The 25,811-nt window shown below is 35.0% G+C and overlaps 2 protein-coding genes and 1 pseudogene across 4 annotated transcripts; all 3 read left to right on the top strand.

The window, feature by feature from the left end:
* The first annotated feature begins 1,978 nt into the window (after positions 1-1,978).
* Positions 1,979-9,260, top strand: LOC125678322 (uncharacterized). Of its 2 annotated transcripts, none has more exons than XM_048916701.2 (8): positions 1,979-2,232; positions 2,702-2,925; positions 4,499-4,708; positions 5,198-5,388; positions 5,734-5,905; positions 6,268-6,369; positions 6,743-6,853; positions 7,244-9,260. In XM_048916701.2, exons 2-8 carry the CDS (start codon positions 2,722-2,724, stop codon positions 7,532-7,534), a joined length of 1,281 nt encoding a protein of 426 aa, XP_048772658.2. In that variant the 5' UTR covers positions 1,979-2,232; positions 2,702-2,721; the 3' UTR covers positions 7,535-9,260. The 2 variants fall into 2 exon arrangements, with proteins under 2 accessions (XP_048772658.2, XP_048772659.2); XM_048916702.2 differs by lacking the exon at positions 1,979-2,232 and adding an exon at positions 2,444-2,508.
* Positions 9,261-13,457: 4,197 nt separating this feature from the next.
* LOC130046455 (uncharacterized) lies at positions 13,458-15,358 on the top strand (annotated as a pseudogene).
* A 4,960-nt stretch (positions 15,359-20,318) lies between these two features.
* LOC125678323 (uncharacterized) lies at positions 20,319-25,304 on the top strand. Of its 2 annotated transcripts, none has more exons than XM_048916705.2 (6): positions 20,319-20,723; positions 21,321-21,395; positions 22,171-22,384; positions 22,502-22,585; positions 22,661-22,756; positions 22,964-25,304. In XM_048916705.2, exons 3-6 carry the CDS (start codon positions 22,199-22,201, stop codon positions 23,720-23,722), a joined length of 1,125 nt encoding a protein of 374 aa, XP_048772662.2. In that variant the 5' UTR covers positions 20,319-20,723; positions 21,321-21,395; positions 22,171-22,198; the 3' UTR covers positions 23,723-25,304. The 2 variants fall into 2 exon arrangements, with proteins under 2 accessions (XP_048772662.2, XP_048772661.2); XM_048916704.2 differs by having other exon boundaries at positions 20,320-20,723; positions 21,321-21,416.
* The last annotated feature ends 507 nt before the right edge of the window (positions 25,305-25,811 follow it).

Below are 25,811 nucleotides of genomic sequence, written 5' to 3'. Positions count from 1 at the left end.
TTGACATTGAATTTGTACATGTTTATCCCCATAACTGTTATCCAAGGTCTGAACACATGTATGTTCACAATCAATGTGACTGGTACATGTATGTTCACAATCAATGTGACTGGCACATGTATGAACCTCTATGATATCTTATGCCTGACATAAACACCTTTGCTATTTTGTGTCAGGTATGAATTTCTATAAAATGTTTAGCTTGATAAAAACTTCTGTGATATTTTGTGCCTGACGTGAATTTGTGTCTCACCGAGGTGTGTCTCCTTTGAGCTCTATTATCACTTCACTGTACAGTAATGACTTAAAGAAATGTCTAACATTTGGTACCGGTGAGTTTGATTTAACTTGGGCAACTGATCGTGGATCAGGATCTTGTCGCACTGTTTGATCATAGGGAATATTCCATTATATATATACACAAATTCTATGGTCGTTATAACGATCTAGTTCGTCAATACAACCTATCATTGGGTCAAATGCTGTCTGACGTGTTTCATACCGATTGCTAGGTCGTTCTTGGCAAACTGATTTTGACTACGGATAACTCCGTTTACCTGATCAGGATATAGGGCTTATGGCGGGTGTGACTGGTCGACAGGGGGATGCTTACTTCTCCTAGGCACCTGATCCCACCTCGATCTGGTGTGTCCAGGGGTCCGTGTTTGCCCAACCATCTATTTTGTATTGCTTATAGGAGTTATGAGATTGATCACTGTTCGTTATCTTCATCTTTCACACGCACGCACGCGCGCGCGCGCACGCACGCACGCACGCACGCACGCACGCACACACACACACACACACACACACACACACACACACACACACACACACACACACACACACACATATATCACAGAGTCGATTGAGTGTACTCGACTAGTTTCTCTTGGAATTCTAATTTCTCGCCATTATAATATTATGCCTCTAACAAATAATTTTATTTACATTGTTTACAACTGCAGCGCCTTTATGAGGAAATGGCTATCATTACAATTTGTAAAGACATCAGAAGCGAAAACATTGGAAATGTGAATGCATATTGCAGGAGGGTTATTTCTATATACTTAGACGCAGAAATTGAATTGTGCCTTCAATAAGGCAGTTGGCCTGATGTTTCGTAACCGTGCTAGTGATTCATCAACATCCTTTACACTGAAGGATTTATCCATTACGTGTAGAGACTTTTCAAGACGTATAGGCTCATATTGCATTTTACATGCCTATGAAATATTATTTGAAAGCTACATTGGAATATGGACAAGTAGGTTTGCATCTCTTCTTTCTTTTGCTCTTACTCACACAATACGTATTACCCCACATTTAGAATTATGAATATTTTATTCAAAATCAATTTAATTCCAAAGACCAATGTAGATTTTAAATCCGAGTTTTATACATAGAAACTCAATCAGATATAACATCGACAGCTGGCTTCCATGTTATCAGAGAAGACTGGAGCCTCCAGACGCACAGTGCGTTTTCAGGAAACTTTGGGGGGGGGGGGGGACTTATTGATGGTATCCTGTGTCCAGGCACAAAACGATTAAAAAGAAAACCTCGAAGACGAGGAACACAGCAATTTGCGGTTATATGTTTTCGTGATTGATTTACTGCACTTGTAATTTCCGATGAAATCTTGTGTTTCCTTGGCGTCATTGCCAATGAAATTAATGCTCTAGTTATTCAGGTAAAGGACATTTGTTTTCCTTGCCATTAGGTAAATCAATTTACTTGTGATTTATCAATAACTGATTTAAACCTTGATGTTTCGATATTGCATAGTTACAAAGAAGCGATCATTCTTGAAAAATATTGTCGGTGCATTCAATACAAGGTGTCAAAGTGTTTCTATTCCTTACATGAGTTCATTTAAAGCAAACAAAAGAACCCGAACTAATATTTATGGAGATCTTATCAACTTTGCTCGACTCTTCTAATTTTTGACGTCGTCTGTTCTTGTAGTCGGGATCGTTTAAATGGCTAGCATGTCGTTTATCTGGTGAAAATCAGAAAACACAACCTGCCGACCCCCAAGTAAGGGCGATCCTCTGACTTGTAACCAGTTAAATGATTAAGTTCCAAAATACCTATCTAAGTCATGGCACATTACCTTTTGATCAATGCTGAATTGATTGTCAATCTGATCTAAAACGTGGGATATGATGTTTCATTGATCTACCGATCAATTGAATCCAGAATTTTTCATCCGATTCATTTAACCATTCGGTAAGTCACTTTCCTTTTTTTCACATTCACTCTTTTTTTTCTGACAATGGTATTTCGCGAAGTTCAGTGCGTTACTTATCCGTCAATGAATTCAATTTAAATTTCGACATATAAATTTTAAAGCCCAACATTGTGCTGTGGCTTCAAGAGTGGTTTATAAATATGTATAATAGATCAGGCTGATTTCAAAACATACACTCTCCAGTGCAATTTTCACAGTTATAGGACGGTATCTTAACTTTCTCGCGATTCTTTGAGTTAGCTGTAGATAAAAAGGTAACGTTTAGTAATGTAAATATTTCTACTATTGATTCAAGATTTTCAACTATATACTTATTAAAACTCTCGGGTCCAATCTAATCTTCTTACATAAGGGAGTATATGGGCATTAAAGTTAAATGTTGCTCGACGACAAGGAAGCAATAAGTGACCTGTACCGAATTCATAACCATTTATTATTTCCCCCCAGATCTCAGTGATCTATGAACGATGTTCAAGGCGGCTAGCACAGCGCCAAAGCGTCAACCGGATCTGAATTTACCGTCTCTGAAGCGTCATGCTCGCAGCAACATTCAGAAAACTATACAAGAAATAGAAGGATATGTGTCAACAGAGGAATTAGAGGCTGCTAAATTGGAATATGTTGGACTGGTGCAGGCTGAACAGTTGCTCAAAGAGCGATATCCCCAGCTGGTGAGTACATCAATGTTCAAACACATCAATATTAATTCATTCTCATCAACTTGACGTGTTTAGAGTTACGGACCATGCCTTTATAGTGACGACAGTCGAATTTTTCTAGTAATCTACAGAAGAAATTATATTGCGAGGCGCCTAAATGTATGAAGCAATTTTAAAATGCAGGTCGCAGTAAAAGTTAAATCATACTTGTACACGGTGCATAGGTCGTGACAAAATTGTTCTCTAGCAGTCTGACAATTTCTTTATTGTACATGTATAGACAGTGCTGCAGTGCAGAGAAGAATATACAAAAATACACAAGGACATATATTATATATACACATTTAACAGAAAGTGAACAATCCTTTTAACGGATTATTTTCGCAAAACACCTCCCCCCAAGAACTTTAAGAAAGAAAGAAACCCCCGCAATTTACAGATATTCATTTCTGTCAGGTCAAGTGGTACTAAACAAAGGTTTTTCCGCTAAGGACATTATCAGCTACATGTATACAGAATATGCCTTGGAGAAAGTACTTCCACTAAAAGAATATTCTTTACATCACTTCGTGACTAGTTGAGAACACCAGCTTTGAAGCTTTAATGGTCCATTAAGTGGCGTATGTACACAAGCTTTGTGACGAACTATTTTCTGTAGTCCGTTCAAAAATATTTACATAAGATATGTATTAAGGTCTAAAATCAATTAAGCTTTATCTACATGTGTTGACCACACCGATTTTAAACCACTCGCAGCATTAAGCAATATACTGAACACTTACGCTGACCAAGCAATGAATTTCTGTCAACAAGAATTTTGTTTGAAGTGAACTTGAACACCGTTTTGGGGGTCTCCGGAAATGTCTCCGGAGAGAGAAAAAGTTTTCTTATTTTTCTACTTTACCTATCTAGGATTTTGTGGATTTTCCCAAAAGTGATTCTGTATGCCTTAAATGTTTTCTGTAACACATAGTAATGAACTTTCAAATTATTTCAACGAGAGGTGTACCCTGAATAGAGGTGTTATCTGTATTTCATTTTCTCCCATCGAGGTTCATAGTTCTTCCATAGAAATTCTCTTTATGTCTTAAATGCCTTCTGAAACATAATTATTATATACTGGAAAATACAATTACTTGCATGGTCATAAATTACTGTTATTGTAAAAATTCAAAGATGTTTCTTTTTTCATGGTCAAGTTTGATTAAACAGTATTTTGAGAAATTGACCAATTATCTCCAACGTAGCTTAAAACCCTAAATTCAATTTGTAACAAAATCGTAATACCATACATTGAAGAAGAAATATGACTACAAAGCGTGGGGTGAACCGTCTCTTAAAGTCAAAAAAGCATTTACTTTAATAAAACAGTTTGAAGGACATTTGAAAGTGTATAAATTGGGATAAAAAACGTTCCAGTTATATTTTGAGTGTAATTTAAAAGCCATTTTCTTGTACACCTGCTCTTGACAATTGTATTTAATAGTTTTAAATTACAAGCAATAATTGCAAATGGATATGTTAAAGAGAGGAAAATACCGTGTTTCTTTTCAATTGAATTTATCAAATTTGTGAATTCTTTTAGTACCAAGATGTTTTAATCTCTGGAATCATGGAAACACAGAAAAGCCCTCGTCATGGCCCAGAGATTGGTCCTAAAAGCAAACTCAAAGAAGTTCTGATGACTGCATGCCGGGAACCCAGTATCAATAAATACACTTCCGGAACTGCGCTGTACGAGTACAATTCACTCAAAAGATCCGAGAAAATGCTAATAAATATGCAAAATAAAGTGGTTAGTACCTGCATCGTTTTACTACTGTCATCAAATGACTAATTTCATCACATCATGGTAACGAAAGTGACATCCAGGGTAGAAGTACAAGTCTATAATAGGAGTAATGGTTTGCTTCATTCATTGATTTTCCTTGTACATGTACAAACACAGGATTTACATTCAGGCTAGTGTGCACGTGTATGCTCAGTATGCAATGTATTCAAAGTATACATAAAACCTTTGTACACATGAAGTAATGACACAACCTTATATCAATTAAACATACTGCAGGAGTTACCTGCCTTATATCAATTAAACATACTGCAGGAGTTACCTGCCTTATATCAATTAAACATACTGCAGGAGTTACCTGCCTTATATCAATTAAACATACTGCAGGAGTTACCTACCTTATATCAATTAAACATTCTGCAGGAGTTACCTGCCTTATATCAATTAAACATTCTGCAGGAGTTACCTGCCTTATATCAATTAAACATTCTGCAGGAGTTACCTGCGCGATACCTTCCCAAAAGAATGACAATTATGGAGGTGTCTCCCCGGAACAAGCATGGTAAGAAGACTTCTCGCAGTGAACCCAGCAGGCGGTCGCTGACAGGGTCCTCAATCAGTGACTACGAGGACGTCCTCAGGACAGTGGAATTCCAGCAGTCTAAGATTGACCAACTCACCAAAAGGTATCATTACAATGCCGAAAGCGTAAAGCATCCCAGTAAACCGTATTCATATCTATGTGTCACTGCTTCGTCATATGTCAACTGGGTGGCATTTAAGCGTCTGTTTGGTGATGCAGTATCAAGTGATGTCGATTTCGATTCGGAACTAAAATATCAAATCAAAACATCATTTATACTAGTATTTAATTGCAATTTGAAGACTAATGAACAAACCAAGACTGTGAACTTAATTATCAATTCTTCAGGTTTTGAACAGAAAAATTGAGTTTTAGTTCTGGATTCAAACGAAATTTAAAAACTGAATACAGTACATGTAAGTGAAAGTTTTGAGTTCACCATTTTTAGATTGGGTGGTGGACCAGAAGATGATGAGACAACACTCAGCAAAGTCCTCAAAATTACCAAACGATTTAAAAACATCCGGGACAACGAGTATGAACGTGCTTATCACGAAATGAACTTATGGAACCAAGGAAAAGACAACGAAATTATGTACAACCTCATGAGAATTATACGGGTAAATTAAGTAAACATTATGTCATTTAAAATTATTTTAATCATCGATGAAAACCGAGCATGGTCTATATATATTTCTTAATTCATTACTGTAGATTTGCAGCTTAAAATGCGAAGTGACAACATTCTTTCAATATTGCAAAACGAAATATTCAGTTGTCTTGTTAATTGTAATAATGCTGCAGGACACTACTCAAACAGTATAGTTAACAGTGGATTGAGCAATATTGCAAAAACCCTTTGATCCTATTTAGTGGTTGACAATTGTTGCAGTGGAGGTACGATAAGTCTTATTGCTCTCTATTTAGGGGTTGACAATTGTTGCAGTGGAGGTACGATAAGTCTTATTGGTCTCTATTTCAGTATGCGTATTCGTTCTGCCAAACCGCCGCTTATGGACAGCTACTGGATTTGACCACAACCTCAGCAGTGCCCTTATTACAACCCATCAAACTCCCGTATCTGGTAAAACATAATACACTACGTACATTAATTACTATCACACTACGTACATCTATAATGTGATTTGTATAGAATTATAAAGTCTGGTTTAGTGCAATGTTTGAGTTACTATTGGTGACATTCTTCAGGTACATAACGAGTGATGTAAATTTAAAAAAACAAAATACAATTACAAAGCAAAACTCGAAACTAAGAGACAGACATATCAGATTTATTATCATTCAATCAATCCTTGAATTTGATTCAATGCTAACAATACTAGGCTTCAGACATCCATAATATTACCATAAAATACTAGTAAGCGATTTTTATTTTTAAAAAAAGAAGAAAGAATATAAGTTCTTGTCAAAAGGTGAAACGAAATTTTCCCATGCAGGAAAGTTCCCCAACACGAGAACAGCGTCTGATGTTATCATCAAAGGGGATGAAATACGTCAAAGGGTTGCGTCAAGAAGTGGCAACGATATCGGTGCCTCAGCTTTGCAAGGTAGATAAATCGTAGAATATTAGTCTGAAAACATGGACGAGAATTCAGAGTTATTTTTCCTTGATATATTAAACGGTAAAGTTCTTATAGCTACTGTAACAGATTTAATCATATTCATGTTACTTCAAAAAAAAATGTGTGAAGAGCTAAATTTAAAAAAAAAGGTTTTTTTCCTTCAACGATCGAATGAGATGAATCTGCTCTGCTAAAAAACATGCCTTTTGAAAATTCCTTTTATCAATATTGTATTGTTACTGAAAAAAATAGATTATCTCTATCTACCCATCCAAAGTTTGATATACTTTAGATTGGGGAGAAGGCAAGGGAAGATATTTTTTCTGTACGAAAATGGCAATAAATATATTTCACCGTTACTTTTTTTAAATATAGAAATTCAAAGAAACAACGATTGAAAAGGACTTTCGTTGGGATCATACAAAACTACCAAGTGTTCTTAATGACTACATAGACAAGTGCATAGAAACTGTATGGCTAATGTGTGTCCAGGATCCACCCATGGCTCTCATTTGGCCGTCTGAGGGCGATAGAGTCGAAACGGACAAATACGACTTTTATTCAGATAGTGGAAAGTATGTGTCGATGTGTGTCTGGCCTGCAGTTCTCATACAAGAAGGACGAAAGGTTTTAGCAAAGGGTTCAGTTATAGCAGCGAAAAAGTGAAGGCACTAAATATAGCAATTAGCAAATGCTATTCATGTGAAATATCTGTAGGCAATCCAGATTTCTAGCAATGTCATTGATAGTGCATGTGTTTCCGTATTTTTTCTCTCTTTTCTTTCTACGTAATGCAGACAACATCCATTAATGACTCTATACTGTACATGTAAATATTGAGCTACATCATAGTTTTGCAAGTATCGTGATTATACCATCATAACAAGCCCATCTTTAAAGAAAGATCAGAGTGCTAACGGCACATCTATTGTCTACTATATGCAAGTAGAGGGTATAAGATAATTCAATTTCTACTATAGCAATTCAAAGTACTATTTTATTTTTAAGACCTTTATTTTCTACAAGTAACGTTTAGGAATTTTATTGGCTGGTTTGTATTACAAGTCAGAGAGGTAAGATATTCAATAAATAAATCATGGTTGGATAGTCTTTATGATTAATACAAAGTATTCAATTTTCAATAAATAAATATATATTATGAATAAATAATAATCGGCATACATGCATGTGACTATTTTCTAAGGGTGTTCATGAATAAATGTAATTTAGTTTACATCATGTTTTTTTAGTTTAAAATTTATAAATATTCTTCATTGCGAAGTAAGAATGTATGTATTAAGCATGTTAAATTGGGGGTTGGAGTTGGGTTACTTCCCCAATTTTTCTGACAAAGACCATATCCTTATCATTTGATATAGTCGTTATAACGATCTAGTTCGTCAATACAACCTACCATTGGGTCAAATGCTGCCTGACGTGTTTCATACCGATTCGATTGTACATGAAGGTCATTCTTGGCACAAATTTTGACTACAGATAACTCCATTTATCTGATCGTGATATAGGCCCCACTTCTCCTAGGCACCTGTTCCCACTTCTGGTGTGTCCAGGGGTCCGTGTTTGCCCAACTATCTATTTTGTATTGCTTATAGGAGTTATGAGATTGGTCACTGTTGGTTATCTTCACCTTTCATGAAAATGCATGTATATATATCCGGATAGTGTCCTCTCCGCACTTAGTAGAAAAAATACTTCAAATTTGGTAGAGTACTGAAGAGACGACTTCACGATTTTAGAAATTCGGGACTGGTACAGTAACCCTCTTGTATTTTAACATCAACTCCACCCCCCGATTTTTTGTGAAATCAGTGCTAGGCTAAATGAACACTTTTTCATTTTTTTTCTTTTATAGAAAGGAAGAAAACACATGTAAAGAAACCACATGCTGTTTATTATATAAATTATTTTCAATGGTACACAAAGCTAAATATATAAGCATAAAACATGACAATAGAAATTTTTCCTTGACTTTAAGGGGACAGTAATTTTCTAGCGCAATGTCACGGAAATATCCGAAAGCAAATCCTTTGTTTTCTCAGAGACATTGGTCAATGCCAAGCAAGGATTTTTACCACGTGACGTTGCGAAAACGGCCGAGAACATTGATTTTCTAGCATAAAGTCACGAAAAAGGAGAAGTTATTTTATTCAAGGGAACATATACATGTATATTGATCGATCGGACAAATAGCCTGTTGTATTGCAAATAAAGTTAAGATCTGAAGACTAGCTGCATTAATTATTGCTAGTCTTGTATTTTAAACATTACAAGTATAATATTTATCAATGTTGTCAATATGTAAAACAATGTAATTTTTAGGCTGCTTTTTGTGACAATATGTAGCCCAAAGAATAAAAATCAGATAGCTACATGTACCTGTAAATTCTTGTGTTTTACCATTTTTACAACTCGTGTATAAAGGTTTAATTATGTAAAATAAAATTCGAGATTACTATTTTTATATAACTCCCAGAATACCGCATTATGGCAACCAAAGCATGCGCATAATTAGCTGCATGCAAAAATACTAACGTATATGCTTTGACCCGAAGGCGCTAGCAAAACTATAGTGAAAAATATCAGTTTCATGAGAACTGTATGAACATTCAAAATGATCGTTTATCAGGCAAAATATGATTTCTGTCGGAATATAGACACAATAGTTTTTCTACGTTCCAGTATTAGAATAATTGTGACAAAGGGTAGATACAGAGGCCATCGAATGCTCATTTCACGTAATGATCACGTGATATTTGCTGTAAAGAGTATTATCCAACAGTGTTGACAAAAAGACTATTGTTTATAATCATATCTTACTATCATGTTCCCTCGTCATAATTTATCAATAGATAAACGAAACCGTTATGCATGTTGTCATATATATAGAGATATGGAAAGCAAAGGATAAAACCAACATCAAGATAGCATCTTGTATCTTACCAGGATGATTGAACTTGAACTTGTATTAGGGTATATTGGTGCAAGTTGGGTGTAGAAATTTGCAAGCTTGCAATCTTTTTGTTTTCACTTTGAAAGAGCGTCAACATTCACTGATATTAGTTCTGTGATAATTCATAATACATTGTATAACTAAAACATATTTCAATTGTTTTATGATGATAATCTATTCATTTTCCCGTCATGTTTTCTAACAGAAGTGTTACTGGTACCGGTGTTAATTCATGCAATGTCACAATTACATGTACGCTCGTTTTCAACATACATCCGATTGCATAGAACAATGCAGGTCAAATGTTTCAAACTATGAATATATAATTGTCCTGCAGTTTCCTTACTGAAAATCAGGGTTGAAATTTTGTAAGAATTAGATAAGACACCGAAACCAGCTACCATACATGTACACTTGTAGCTTAATATCAAACGATATCTGGTATGCCATCTTTGTTTACAGTTCGAGTGCAAGGAACGTATCGAGAAGATCATACTACCTACTACTGTGTATTTTATATCTATGTCTCTCAACTGATTCTATAGGCGAGATTATGTTCTGTGTATTATCAATTTTTATATCGAGGCTAGCTACTGACAGATAAGTTGATGGTACATGGTTTCACCAGTCTCGTTTAAACACATAATGTCTCAGATTCTAAGGACGTTAAAATGATATTATGTGCAAGTTCAACCTACCATTAGGTTAAATGCTGTATGACGTGTTTCAAACCAACTGTTAGACCGTTTTCCATACAGATTTTAACTACCGATTACTCCGTTAACTTGATAAAGAGAGATACATCATGGCGAGTATGATCAGTCAACAGTGTATGCTTATTTCTCCTAAGTACCTGATCCCACCTCTGGTGTATCCATGGGTCCGTGTTCGCCCTACTCTTAATTTCCTACTCTTTATGAGTTTTGTGAGATTGATCACTGTTAGTTATCTTCACTTTTTCATACCACGAAAAATTGGAGCTTCAATAATGGTTCATATATTGCACGCTAAGATATATATAATACAATTTCTTAATAAGAAAACATATGTTACACTTTTAAACTGTTATAAAATTTTAATACCTTAAGTTACAATTATGAAATTTACAACATATAACAAAAAGGATTTAAATTTTTTGTCAATGCATACATTGGTCACAGCTTCCTTGTTAATCAACAAAAACTTTCTTCGGAATAATATATGTAATTTTACAACATAAGTTCCAAATGACGTCCCTTTGTCTTTAACATTATTTGAACACGATTTCTGAAGTTTTTTACCACAGCTTTACATGTATCAACAGAGATTGATCTTATTTCTCGTGTAATTGCTGTTTTTAAGTCTTTTGTTGTTTGTGGGGAAGGAGAGTACACTCTGTCTTTTAGATAACCCCACAAGAAGAAATCAAGGGGGTTCAGATCGGGGGAGTGCGGTGGCCAAACATTTGCGGTACGATAAGAAATGTATTGATCACCAAACGTGTTGTCAAGCCACTGAAGAACACAACCTGCAGTGTGTGGCGTAGCACCGTCCTGTTGAAACCACACATTATCGAAATTTACAACTTTTCGTCTAAGAGCTGGTAGAAATTTTGATTTTATTAACTTTAAGTATCGTTCAGAATTTACCGTCACTGATGCAGTGCCTTCGGTGTCTTCGAAGAAAAAAGGGCCAATTATTCTGCTTGAATTTAATGCAGCCCATACAGTAACTTTCTCACAGTGAAGAGGTTTTTCCACATATAATTGGGTTTCGCCGAACCCCAGAATCTAAAATTCTGTTTATTGACAACATTATTAAGATGGAAGTGGGCCTCATCGGAAAACCATATGGCATCTGTAAAATTTTCAGAGTCGGGTCTACTTAAAATCCAATGGGCAAACTCTAAACGACTTCTAATGTCTGTCTCTTTTAAATGCTGCATCACACTTATCTTGTATGGAATCAATTTTAAATCAAATTTGAGCATTCTATGAATACTAGATTTGCTAACGGTGCCATTCAGTTCATGCAATACCCGTCTAACTGATTTTTGTGGAGTTTCAGTAATAACTCTATCAATGGCATCAATGTTCTCTTTGGTACGGGCACTCCTTGGTCTCCCAATACCAGAATTGCGTCTTGTGTCATTTGTGGTGCCTTTAAATTCAAACTTCCTCACAAGTCTGTAAATTAGCATTCTGTTGAGCACTTTTATTCCAGGATGTTGTTTTTTCATGGTTCTAATGACTAAAGTAGCAGATTTACACTCATAGTAAAGTTTGACAATTTCTGCCACCTGTTCACATGAAGGTTCCATCTTGAAAATGGGATGACGTCATTATGACGTCATAATTAACTGACTATTTAACAGAATTTCCCGAAATTTTGTCAAATAAAATTCATATTAATACACTAGATGTTGACAAAATATCTTTGTAATTGCTTTTGTTTTGATAAAGTTATAGATGATTAAAAGTGTAACGCATGTTTTGGGACACCCTGTACAACAAAAGAGGCAATGAATGTTGATAGGCCTATAACAAATTGTGACTTTTTCTGAAAAATTGTTCTCCCCTATAGGTCTTTTTTAATAATCACATTTATGGAATTTGTGATATAATGTTAAAGACATCTTAATCAGTAATTTAGGGTCTGTTTGGATTATCAGATACATGTACATGTAATTCCTTCGGTCTATTTGTAGCGCGTGCATAGTATTACCCCACTTATAATTACCGATCTTGAATTGTAAACGAACTTTGCAACCGTTAACTACATCTCGAGGAAATTATACATTTACATATGATTCCCATTCTGAAAAGACATGATGGACCTAGATTATGTCCATCTCAAATTGAGTATCACTTTTAACATACGACATATGTATTTTCAAATTCACTGGAAGATCACAAAGTGAATGAAAATTCTGAATTTCCTCATATCTGGCTAACAATCCACGAATCTGAAGCAATTATTTCTTGAAGAAATGTAGAGCATATACTTACCTACCTCTCAATTGTACATATGTTCAACATCTGTGTCAGTTGCAACTTTAATATTTTAGTATAAACATAGCTCATAGGCACCGTGTTTCCCGTTATAGATAGATAGATAGATATAGATAGATATAGTTTGTAAAAAGAATTCAGTATTTGATACAATAAATACTAATAAAAGTCAAGAAACACAAAACTCGAATAACATTTCACTGTTAGCGCTTTCGGCTTTAATGCCTCTTCAGACAGTTATAAAATGAAATGCAAATGCTAAGTAACGTCAACATATCTGTGTTTCTAGACTTTTATTAGTGGATGTATATATATATATATATATATATATATATATATATATATATATATATAATATTTCAGACCGCTCTCTTCTTTAGAATTGGTATATCAAATCAATTCATTCCAAATACATTCAACAAATTTAATTGCACGTGAAAATCAAATCAGGAGAAAAATCGGAGCGTGCTGAAATTGATTTTCAAGAGGAACACCGTCTCAAATATTATTTTTCACAGATAAATCAATAGATAAATCAAAAGGTATCCAGGTGTTATCTAAACACATACACATTCAGTGGTGTGCTTGTCTTAAAAAACTTAATCTTCTTCGGATTAATCCAATCAAGGGCATTTAAACGCAGTTAGAATTCTCAAGAAAGAAATCCCAATCAAGCAGAAGCATATGCTAATATGATCAATGATCGGAAACAATGTTAGAGGGAACCGTTGACTAGTAATTTAATATCTTTCTGGATTGTATAAGATAGGAAGGTTGAATACTTCAGGTCGTGTTGAATATTCGCATAAACTAAGGTAAGAGACGTATCAGAAGCCCCAATGTGAGGACGATTTTTTGTTGACAAACCATTGCTACTTTTAAAAGTAAACACCCCACAAGAATTTAAGAGACCCAAGATATAAAAGAAAATATTAACTGGCTATTAACACTTGTCGAAAAGCTACAGCGATCATAGAACATGTTGTCCACGTAGAATGTATTCATGCTGGTTTTATTTTTGTGGGCTTCAAGCTGAGGATGACGTAGAAACATGTCCGGGTATGGCAGCGCGTTGCAAGGCGTGGTTGGACTTGTGGCTCAGAAGAAATATCACCTCCTTACGTGGGAAAACATTCAGAATGCCAAGTCCGATCTTAATTACCTTTTGAAAGGAGTTGTAGGAGCGGAGTCAGATAATGTAAGTTATTTACAGTCTTACTGCATGACTTTTTGTAAACAAATGCCATTACATTGTGATTACATGCGTTATTTATGATGTAACAAACAGTTGTGAGTTTGAACCTTCTACTCAAAACAGACAATCGTGCCCCCTCACAAAGTACATGTAAATGTCAGCTGTAATACAGGTCGTTTTGATGTTCTTGGGTCCAAGTAACCTTATCTAAATTTAAATAGTATTCACTAATAGTATTCACTGCAATCAGATATGTCAACAGAGGTGGTCAATATATCTATCATAAACTCGTAAATGTTAGATAAACACCACTAAGCACCTTTAAATTCTGCAACGTGTTTACAGTTTACATACATGTACGTAATCTTCAACTGCAAGGAGGAAAACTTGCATGAAACTTATATTTGTAAATTAAAATGTTATTAAAAAATCTTGCATTCAAATCAGCCATTGTAGACTCTCTCTCTCTCTCTCTCTCTCTCTCTCTCTCTCCCCCCATCATCGTCCTCGTAATTATCAAATATCTTCAAAGGTGGAATCTTTGCGAGCCGCATTGAAAGCAGCTGAAGAACAAGACTGGAAAAAAACTAGAAATGGTATTAGTGGATGCTCAGATAGACTATACAACGCTTATGAAAGCTCTAAACAAGGGATATAGGCATGTTCCTGTAAGTTTTCGATAGTAAAGCAGGCGATGGTACATTTCGTCTTCAAAATTTACTATAAATATGGTTTTTGGTAATATTACAGTAAATTACTTCAAAATCAATTTTAGAATTAAACTCTTATTGCATTTAATAGAAATGAAACCGCACATGCAGAAATGAACATTGAAAGATAATTGATAATCCTTACATGCACCCTGCAATTACCTATTATAAAGATGTCTTTATATAAATGTTAACGTGGCAGCTGAACTGATTACTACATTTATTTCTTCAACATTAAATAATTTGAAGCGATTACTCATAGTTTTTGTGATTCAGGAGTCGATTACAGATTATCTCAAATACTGAAAAGTATGCATGCATGTATGTATTGTAGGTACACTAGTATACATACTTTGAATGTTTTCTCTATTAACTGTTAGAGAACGGTTGAAAGTAAAAATTCACTGGAATACACGATCTCCAGACGTCCCAAAGAGTTAGACAGCTTGTCGCGAGCTTCCAAAACATTTGTCATTGAGGCACAACGAGAAAAATGATGATGTAAGAAGTAAAGAAAAGTACATCGACGAGGAAGAGAAACCCCTGGAATCTGCTCGTCAAGACAATAACGCCAATCTTATAGAACTACAGCAAAAAGAAATAGAGAAACTGAAATCTAGGTAACTTTGTAGGAGAAATGCATATGTATTTTCCTGTGCATAGCTAGCTATATCTAACTGATTTCTCCAAGGAGGAGGAAATGACCGCCGCGACATAAGGCACCAGGCATTAGTAAAAGTCGGCTGTTCCTTAAAGGCAAGGTTCTATGTCACTGTATGCTAAAAGACCCTGCACGATTTAAATAATGAAAGGTTTTCGTATAGGGATGTACGACTCCATGCAACTAACCTACATTAAAGTACACTACACTTGAACTTAGGGATATCAACAAATATGGTTTTGTTTCAAATGAATACCAATACATGTATATATGTATACGGTAAAAACGCATCGTTATTTACAGTACGAACAAATGCCAGATCGGGCAGTCACCATGGTTGTTACTTATGGCATAATTTTAACATAAACAGTGTGCATACTATGATTAAACGTTTTGTGCAAAATGTAATTGAAGATATTTACTACGCTTATAGGGTAATGAATTGTCTGGAGAAAAGCAGACCGATACAAATTCAAAGGTTGCTGACCCCAGTGACAAGAACATACCGACAAACCTCGCCGAGAGATTCTCGGACTTTACGACAATGAGTGGACGAAAGCCCTGGAGGATCTACGCAAAACCAAGGAAGATCACGAGAAGGGAATATTAAACTTCTAGCAGACATTCTTGAGGTGGGAAGTAAACGCTGATCAAATACACAAAATATTGTAGTTACATGCGACTTGATTTTGGGGAATGCTAGCCCTAGTATTACATCGTTATTCATGAATGTAAAATTTGTTTGTATTACATCAATGGCGATGTGAAAATAATGGAATTCTGGGAAATTTGCATAATCGGCAAGGCCGATCTTGCAGAGATCGTTCCATATTTCCACTGCTTTTATACCTCTATCACACAAGCTAGACATTGATTCCTCAATTACATTCATATTTGGTGATTCAATTTTTTTTTATATACATGTAAGTAAGTATTGAAAATACACATGCCTACAGCAACACAAAGTATGGTATCAACATTAAATTTAATGGACGGGAATTTAGGTTATGGGTTTGTTTTAATAGAAATAGACAACATTTGACACCCACCTTAATCTTCTATATCTTAACGTATTGTTTTTACTGAACTATAAAGCAATAAAATTATCGAAATATGACTAACGACACGAACAATATAAAATTGTGGAATTTTCGGGACGACCTGTCCTTTCTTCAGAATGACAGAAAATATACATTGAAATGAAATCTACAGACTACACTGAATAAAATGAAATGTAAACTAGCACTAAAACTAAACCCACAAAAGCTGAGAACAAACAGATTGTCTACATATTGAATTACTGTGTCTAATGTAGGGCAATAAAACAGATATCTGTCTGAACGAGCGTCAAGATTGAAGTGAACAAATAATTAAAATTTTGATGACATGAAGTCGGTCACGTGATCAGAATTGTCTTGCCTATGAATACAATCACCGCTTCCAAAGTACTTGGTTCAATTGTCTTAGGTACTTTCATTGGCTTCTTGCATACGCAATGACATACATGTATCAGGAAAAAAATCAAAACCAAACAAACATCCCCCCCCCAAAAGACCATATATAAGAAAATTTATATTCAGTTTACTTTGTAAACAGACAATAATTCTTCAATGGAAGCGAATTAAATGGAAGCGAAATTATAGGCCTATCTACTTATGGTGTATTTGATTCGGGGCAATAACGTCAGCCATGAGCGAGGCTTGTTTCTGAGACAACTCAGAGCACCACTGCAAATCTTCATTGAAATATCTCGAGTGAGCAAAAACTCTGTCAGTTCGTGTTTATCTCCTCTTACACACCCTAGAGGGGAAAAAAGCAACCTACCTGTACTCATCTAAATCTGTCAGTGCTACTGCTACAACCACGGGTCCTAACGATGAGTTTCACATGCCGTTGTTCCTTTCCAAAACTTGCAATATTCTAACCAAGAGCTTAACGTTAACCTGATCCATCTATCCCCCATGAATTCTCTAAGATTCTCTGAATTCCTGTCAAAATTTGTGTACAGTATTGTGTTTTCAACTTTAAGTTTAAGTAGGACAACACCACGGTTTCTCCATCGCTGATCGATAAAATCACATCCCCAGCTATTGTTGTCTTCAAGTGAGTTAACTTGACGCTCTGAATTATAAATACCTTATTTACACCTGTTTCATCCTTTTTATTCCTTCTCAGTCAAATATTTAGTGTTTATATTTTCTTAGATATTGTTCCCAATTATTTATCGATAGAAATCTAACGAGTTTTATTTTGTGTTGTCCGATCGCGCAACATAAGTATGGCAGCTCGATAAAAACACAAATCAAAATAGAAATAGGAGGAATAAGATAAAGAATTTATAGTTCCATTGGGATATGACATGAAATTGGTACGTGGTCAAATCTACTATATATAATTTACGTCTATATACTATTTCATACTCAAAAGTTGTCAAAATCTTGTGGGATTGAAACCGAGAGCGAGGAAAGATACCATGTTTACAAAATATGAAATGACAGTTGACATTTGACAGTTGACATTCCTTGACAGTTTTGAAGAAAAGTACACTGTATATTACAGGCGTCATATCAGTACTGCAAGAAATTGGCATCGGATCAGTTTCAGGAGATCTGGGAAAAGATACTATTCCCAATGAAAAACGTACCAGAGTGGGTAAGTGCCTTTTTTGCGTATCGTAGAAGGAAATGACATAGTCGGCATACTGTAGTAATTAAGTAAATGATATAGTATGTGTACCGTAGTAAGTAGATGATATATTCTGCGTACCGTAGTAAGTAAATGACATATTCTGAGTACCGTAGTAAGTAAATGACATAGTCTGCGTACTGTAGTAAGTAAATGATATAGTCTGCGTACCGTAGTAAGTAAATGACATAGCCTGCATACCATAGTAAGGAGATGATATAGTCTGCGTACCGTAGTAAGTAAATGATATAGTCTGCGTACCGTAGTAAGTAAATGACATAGTCTGCGTACTGTAGTAAGTAAATGACATAGTCTTCGTGCTGTAGTAAATAAATGATATAGTCTGCGTACCGTAGTAAGTAAATGACATGGTCTGCGTAAATGTAGTAAGTAAATGACATAGTCTGCATACCATAGTAAGGAGATGATATAGTCTGCGTACCGTAGTAAGTAAATGATATAGTCTGCGTAAATGTAGTAAGTAAATGACATAGTCTGCATACCGTAGTAAGTAAATGACATAGTCTGCGTACCGTAGTAAGTAAATGATATAGTCTGCGTACCGTAGTAAGTAAATGACATAGTCTGCGTACTGTAGTAAGTAGATGACATGGTCTGCGTACCGTAGTAAGTAAATGATATAGTCTGCGTACCGTAGTAAGTAAATGACATAGTCTGCATACCATAGTAAGGAGATGATATAGTCTGCGTACCGTAGTAAGTAAATGATATAGTCTGCGTACCGTAGTAAGTAAATGACATAGTCTGCGTACTGTAGTAAGTAGATGACATGGTCTGCGTACCGTAGTAAGTAAATGATATAGTCTGCGTACCGTAGTAAGTAAATGACATAGTCTGCATACCATAGTAAGGAGATGATATAGTCTGCGTACCGTAGTAAGTAAATGATATAGTCTGCGTACCGTAGTAAGTAAATGACATAGTCTGCGTACTGTAGTAAGTAGATGACATGGTCTGCGTACCGTAGTAAGTAAATGATATAGTCTGCGTACCGTAGTAAGTAAATGACATAGTCTGCATACCATAGTAAGGAGATGATATAGTCTGCGTACCGTAGTAAGTAAATGATATAGTCTGCGTACCGTAGTAAGTAAATGACATAGTCTGCGTACCGTAGTAAGTAAATGACATAGTCTGCGTACCGTAGAAAGTAAATGATATAGTCTGCGTACCGGAGTGGGCAAATGCCATAGTCTGCCTATCGGAGTGTATGTGTCCATTTTTGCCTAACGGAGTGGGTGATCTATTCTGCCTAACGAGTGCAGGGTAATTGTCTTGTTATGCGTACCGGAGTGGATACGTGACCTGTATTTTCCTCATAATACTGTACTTGTACGTGTACGTCGGCAACACATGTATACTGCTATATAAGTATTGTCCCTGTTAAATGTATTTTGTAAAAGCATTAAAAATGTATTTGTATTTTTTTGGCATAGCTTCACGTGTCCAGCAAATTACAAAAAGAAGCTTCAAAGGGTTTGAAAGAGTTCAGGAAAGACCACGGAGTGTTGAGCATTCCTTCAATACAAAAGGTAAGTCAACACGAACTAAAGAAATCAATGTCTTTGAACGTTTTTTTAAATGTGTATATTGGCACTATATTGGCACTATGACATGTTTTCCCACCTTTGTAGATGTTCACACAGCGACAGTTGTCCAGATTAATTGACGCTGATTTACACCAGGAAAGTTTAATAAAATACGCAAATATGTGCATCGAATTATCATGGCTCTTCAACATTCAGGATCCGCCTATGTGCTTGCTCTGGGCCCACGAAGATCAGAGGATATCCGAACATTTAAGGCTGTATACTCGAAAAGGAAAAAGAGTAGCGTTCAATGTCTGGCCATCACTATTACTGTATGAAGGCGGACCATTATTAAAGAAGGGTCTCGTCCAGCCGCATGGTGATTGAAATCATATCTAGTCTATGACTTATCATTATATTTCATTCAAATTTTCATTACAGTATTATAAAATTGAACTCGGTTTTGAAAACAATATCATATTCGTAAATTCATGAACAATGTATTTAATTGTTGGAGCTGATACGTTGTTGTTACCGAATACTTTTAGAATGATGGTTAACATGTAAGACCTATATTTGTTATGAATATGTTTTATTTTATGATTTAAAGTGTTGTGTTTTTAAAGAGAGCTTTTTACTATATTGTAAAATGACTTGCGTGTTTCAGTTCCTATCGAGAATTTCACATAAGGATGCATGAAAGGTGGATTTATATCGTATAATTTTTTTTATATAAAGCATGTGCCTTTTATTTGAAATATTGAGTCATGTAAAATTTTGTACATCCATACAATGCGTGAACATCTCCAAAGTTTGTGTGATTTTTATCTTTAATGCGGAGGTGTTGCAGATAAAGACAAACCCGCAGGTATTTAAATATTAAAGCAGCGGTATATGCAGAGGGAATGAAATATAACAGGAAGTTGCATTACTGTCCCAAGAAACCTAGATAATGGCCCGAAACGCAAGTACTAGAGATAACTGATAAGGAAGTCATAGTCCTTTTGATAGGAGGAGCTAGTTCAACCGACGGTGACGACAAATATAGAGCAATATTTCGTGGAGAAGAAATCTGCATCTAGCTGTCTAAAACGTAAGTATTACAGACTACAGCTCGGTCGTTTATATTATGCATGGAGTACAAAGTATTAATATGCAGCACGCACAGAGCAATGCGTGCAAAACGAAAATAGAATTTGGTAAACTTAAGGATATTTAAATGAACATATTAATGATTATATCAAAATGAATTATCATAGAAAGAATAAATTTATTCAAGGAAGGCACAGGCATTAGTATAAGTGAAATAGAAAGTAAAGTGTGGTGTTATTACGACTTTTTTATCACTAGCATTAAACTAGCGTTGTAGAGGTAAACAGTGCACGTGATCACCGGACATGATTACAAGAGTGAGGGCCCAAGGTATAAAACCTATTCCATTTAAGAGAGAAAATTATTCTTCCTGTTACTAGATATGTATCTACAGCCTTGAAGCGACATTTTACCTGTCAATGCCAGTAATAAATAAAACACATCTTTATCAACAGGTCGGCGATCTTCAACGTCAGGTGTAAAGTATCACTGTGTTTGTCAGATACAATATTACGGCTTAGATTTTACAACATGCAAGATTTATACTCCTAAAAATGTAAATATACATTTGTGTACGTTGTCGTTACATACATTATAGGGACGAGTTGAATAAGTTGTTCGGGGAGCAGACAGGAGCGGATAGTTAGAAGACCAGAGCAGACGACCTGGTGAGGTGAGCAGACGACCTGGTGAGGTGAGTAGACGGTGTATATGTGATATTATTTCATGTACTTCCTGAAGACGTTTGTATTTACAAGTGCATATTGTTCCTTGATTGCCGCCTAGATTTTCCACGACTCGCAATCTTCATTATGATAATTAGTATTTTTCGTTTACTGGTATTACATGTCGAATTATTTGTCGAAATGTGCATCTGGAGCATCAAAATTGGTACCGTATACGTTTTACATGTAATGTTACTATATCCTATCCCCAATTACTAAATGCGGATTTAGATTTTCTTAATCATTTTGAGACACCTCTGGTGTGTCCAGGAGTTCGTGTTTCCCCAACTCTCTATTTTGTACTCGTTATGGGAGTTACATGTGTGAGATTGATTAATGTTCTTTATCTTCACCTTTTCATAAATGAACAGTTCAATTAAAAAAATCCCTAAAACCATGTTGTTCACACGAAATATAGAAATTTGCAATAAATTATATCAATTTTTAGGGCATTAAAATTATTTTTTGGAGTTGAACATCAGCATTGCTGAATGTATAGATATCCTCAGCGCAACAGATGATGTGTGGCTATACTCTGCAAGTTGATGAAATTATTTTGTCAATCTTACCGAGTTGAAATTTTGTAAACCAGCACAGAATAGAGAGCATTACCTGCACTAGATGACGATATAGGTTATCGTTATCTGAAAATTACTTCCCACACAAATTAAAAAGTCTGCGATGGAGAAAACGTTATTCTTTATCATTCTACTCCTCTTTTAGACAGAGTGAAAAAGCAAGATCTAAACTGATGGAGGGACATTCGGTATTTACGGATCTTAGTGATCCAAGAAGACCACAAAAGCTTTCAGAAATGTTCAGCGAAATATACGACAATCAGTGGACAAATGCGTTTGAATGTCTCAGTTTGGAGGCAAAGACTGGCGGCGACCAAAGTGATCGTGCCATTATAAAACGATTACTGGATATCATTATGGTATGTCATTAAGTATTTAAAAATGTGCCATCCGCAACCGATTTGTAATGTTTGTAGATCAGTTATTTGTGTCTTATTGTTTTACTTGAAAACTGATTTTAATTCTTTCATTTTAAGGACTGTTACGAGTTTTGCAAAAAGGAATCAGAGAAACAGAGGAAACGACTAATGACGTCATTATTATGTTTCGATGATGTGGAGGTACGTCTCTTTTTATTCAGAATTTTATTGCTAAACAAGACCTTGTAATGTTATATTATGGTGTTTCATTTTCAGACGGATCCATCAAAAATGTTGTCCCAACTTACTCTGACAAAGCTCAATGATTTCATTAAAAGCGTTGCTCCAGAACTGGTGACGCACGTTCAACGTGTAAGTGCCATATTTAACGATTCTTTGGAAAGATTAGTCAAAACTTAGAGAGTGAAATACTGTTGGATTCTAATAGTCTCATTGAGCTGTAAAAATGATACTTCTAATTTTACTATAGCCTTCACACAGATAATTTATCTTTGTTATCAGTAAAACTGAGCAATTTGATTTGCCATCACTTTGTAATTTACAAGTTTCAATTTCCAGAAATTTCCCAAAAAGGAACAGGTTGCAGCACTGCAAATTTACCAGGATCGATGTCTAGAATGTTGCTGGTACGCTTGCATCCAAACTCCTTCATTATACCTTCGCGCAGATTTTGAAGTTTTTGACAAAGACAGCCACAGAGGATATCAGGATCAAGGAACGCATGTTGACTTCGTTGTCTGGCCAGCATTATATATCAGTCAAAACGGTGCACTTCTAAACAAAGCTGTCGTTCAGGGTTGCAATGAAAATAAGGGAGATCAAAATAACAGAACAGCAGTTTCTTCAAAGGGTGACTTATCTGCAAAGCACGAACCGAATAATAATATTGTTTCATCAAACTCAGAAAATGATGTTGAAGGAAAGCATGTCGCTAGAATTCAGATTGGTTCAAATGACGGACATGGAAATATCAAAGCAAATGCCGATAAATCTGCAAGCCAGGATTCAACATCTGGGAAGCAGTCCTCTGTTTTATTCGGTATATCTCCAAAAGACCTAGAAAATAAAAAATCTTTGTTGAAGGAAACAAAATCTTTCGAATCCCCCAAACAAGAGAGAAAATCTACAAGACAAGAGCAGACAAATCCACCGGAGAAAAGGTTTTCATCCCAAGACCCTAATTTGAGGAGAACACCTTCAGCAATACTGGATGTTTCCGCTGAAGAGCTTGAGGACAGGAAATCAACACTGAAAGAGACAAAGTCCACCGAGTCCAAACAACAGCCCAAACAAATTGGAAATTTTAATTTCGGTTAAAATGACTGAATTATCATACATATATATTGTGCTTATTTCCAATTTAAGACAGAATTTTAATAGACTTGCAATTAAGGTAGCTCATTACACCAAATTTTTATATAATGGCTCGTTACAACATCTCTTATGAAGTATGATTTCACCATCGAAAAAGTTATACAAGCTTTAAAGTATTTTATATAATTTTTTGTGTGATTTATCCCGGAATGATAAAAATGGTACTTTGTTTGCAAATAAGATACTCTAGAGTCCAACTTTCGCTGTGATTTGAAGCATAATATGAATATCTAAGAAAACATGCCTAAACGACTCGGATAGACTCTCAACTTTTTAAATAAAAAATATTTATGAAAATTGAAAACGTTATTTGCTAATAATTTTTAAATCTACGGATAAAATCTTTAAAAAAACCATGTCATTTAGAAAAACGATATATCAGAGAAATATATATATATATTTTAAAAAACTTGAAATGAAATGGTCAAAATTCAGAAATATTACGAATTTTCTAATATGAACCAAGCCCGATCGGAATTATAAAAAAGTAGCCATAGAGAACATTGTAATCAGAAAACTTGATGTAAAATGGTTTACAAATTAAAAGGATTTATAAAGGAAACTAATTTCATGATCAACAGTGCATACAATTAGCAACAATATGATTTCTATCAATTTTGATCGGGATCGGTACTTTTTTCTCCAGTTTAAATATAGTAATTATACATGTACCTAAAATTTGGTCATTTTGTTTCAATTTCCTTTTAAAATATATTTCTTCGATATATCTCTTTTCTAACTGATATGTGTTTTGAAGATTTTATCCGTAGATTTAAAACATATTAAGAAATATTTCATAGATATTTTATCTAACAAATTAGAACGTTTATATCTTAATCCTTTAGGCATGTTTTATTAGATATTCATATCATGCACGAAATCACAGCGAAATTTGGACTCAAGAATCCCTTATTTGCAAACTAAACGCTTTTTTATCATTCCGGGAAAAATCACACACAAAAAAAAAAAATCATATAAAATAATTGAGAGCTTGTATCACTCTTTCGATGGTGAAATAATACTTCATAAGAGGCGTTTTAACGAGGCATTAAGTAAAATTTTAGTTCAATGAGCTACTTTAAATTTAGCTTACTTTTAAAATTTGGATCAATCTTTTATGAAAATCATAAGTAAAATGTGCATGACTGTATATTCCGCAAGGTGTTAAATTTGGAGCTACGATGCTTATGTATATTATATGTAACACTTTTTAATTGAAATTTGAAAACGACATCTTTACCTACTTAACTTTTAACAAAGAAACTATTGTTTCCTAATATCATGAATTAGTGCTCCAAGTCTGATAAAAATAATTATGACATAGTTATAATCTAGGGTGGGCTACAAAGTAACAATATAGTGAAATATTTTGACCAGTGAATTCATGTACCAATATTCGGTACTAGGAGTACATGGTGCCTATGAGTGATAGATAGGTGAAACTATTGGATATGTTAAAATATGAAAAGGGAGATTCAGTTCCATGTCCAACCTGTTCATTACTGTAATAAACATAATATCTACATTTTTTTCTTTTCTTGGGTCTGGTCTGAATGAAACATCCTGATTAACTAGACCTGTGCTTATAAATTGAAAAAATCCTCTCAAATGAAAACAGTTAGAGTAGCCGCTAACTTCTGTTTATAATACTTTACATTTGAATTACCTCGGTCTACGAGTAGTTGTTGTACCCATAACTTCTTGAAGTAATGTTCAGTGAAAAAGTCATAACGAACAGACGACGAAAGTATTTATGATTTAAGAAATTTTGCGTCGAGGGCTTTATCTGCAGGATTAATTATTGTAAAGATGACGACCTTTTCGAACGAATCCATTTTCAGCAGGCAACCTATAGTTTGTGTAGTTAATGAAGAAACAGTAATTAATGTGAACGAAAACTACGACTGTAGTCGCAGTTTATAGACACAACGTGTACATGTATGTAACAAGAATTAATTCATCCAAATTTATAAAGTCCCGTGGGGATCCGGGTTAGAATAAGTCCTCAGTACTCATGATTGTTGTAAGAGGC

The sequence above is a fragment of the Ostrea edulis genome, chromosome 2 (genome assembly GCF_947568905.1).
Source record: "Ostrea edulis chromosome 2, xbOstEdul1.1, whole genome shotgun sequence".
NCBI lineage: Eukaryota > Metazoa > Mollusca > Bivalvia > Ostreida > Ostreidae > Ostrea > Ostrea edulis.
This window is presented reverse-complemented; position numbering and strand designations above follow the sequence as displayed.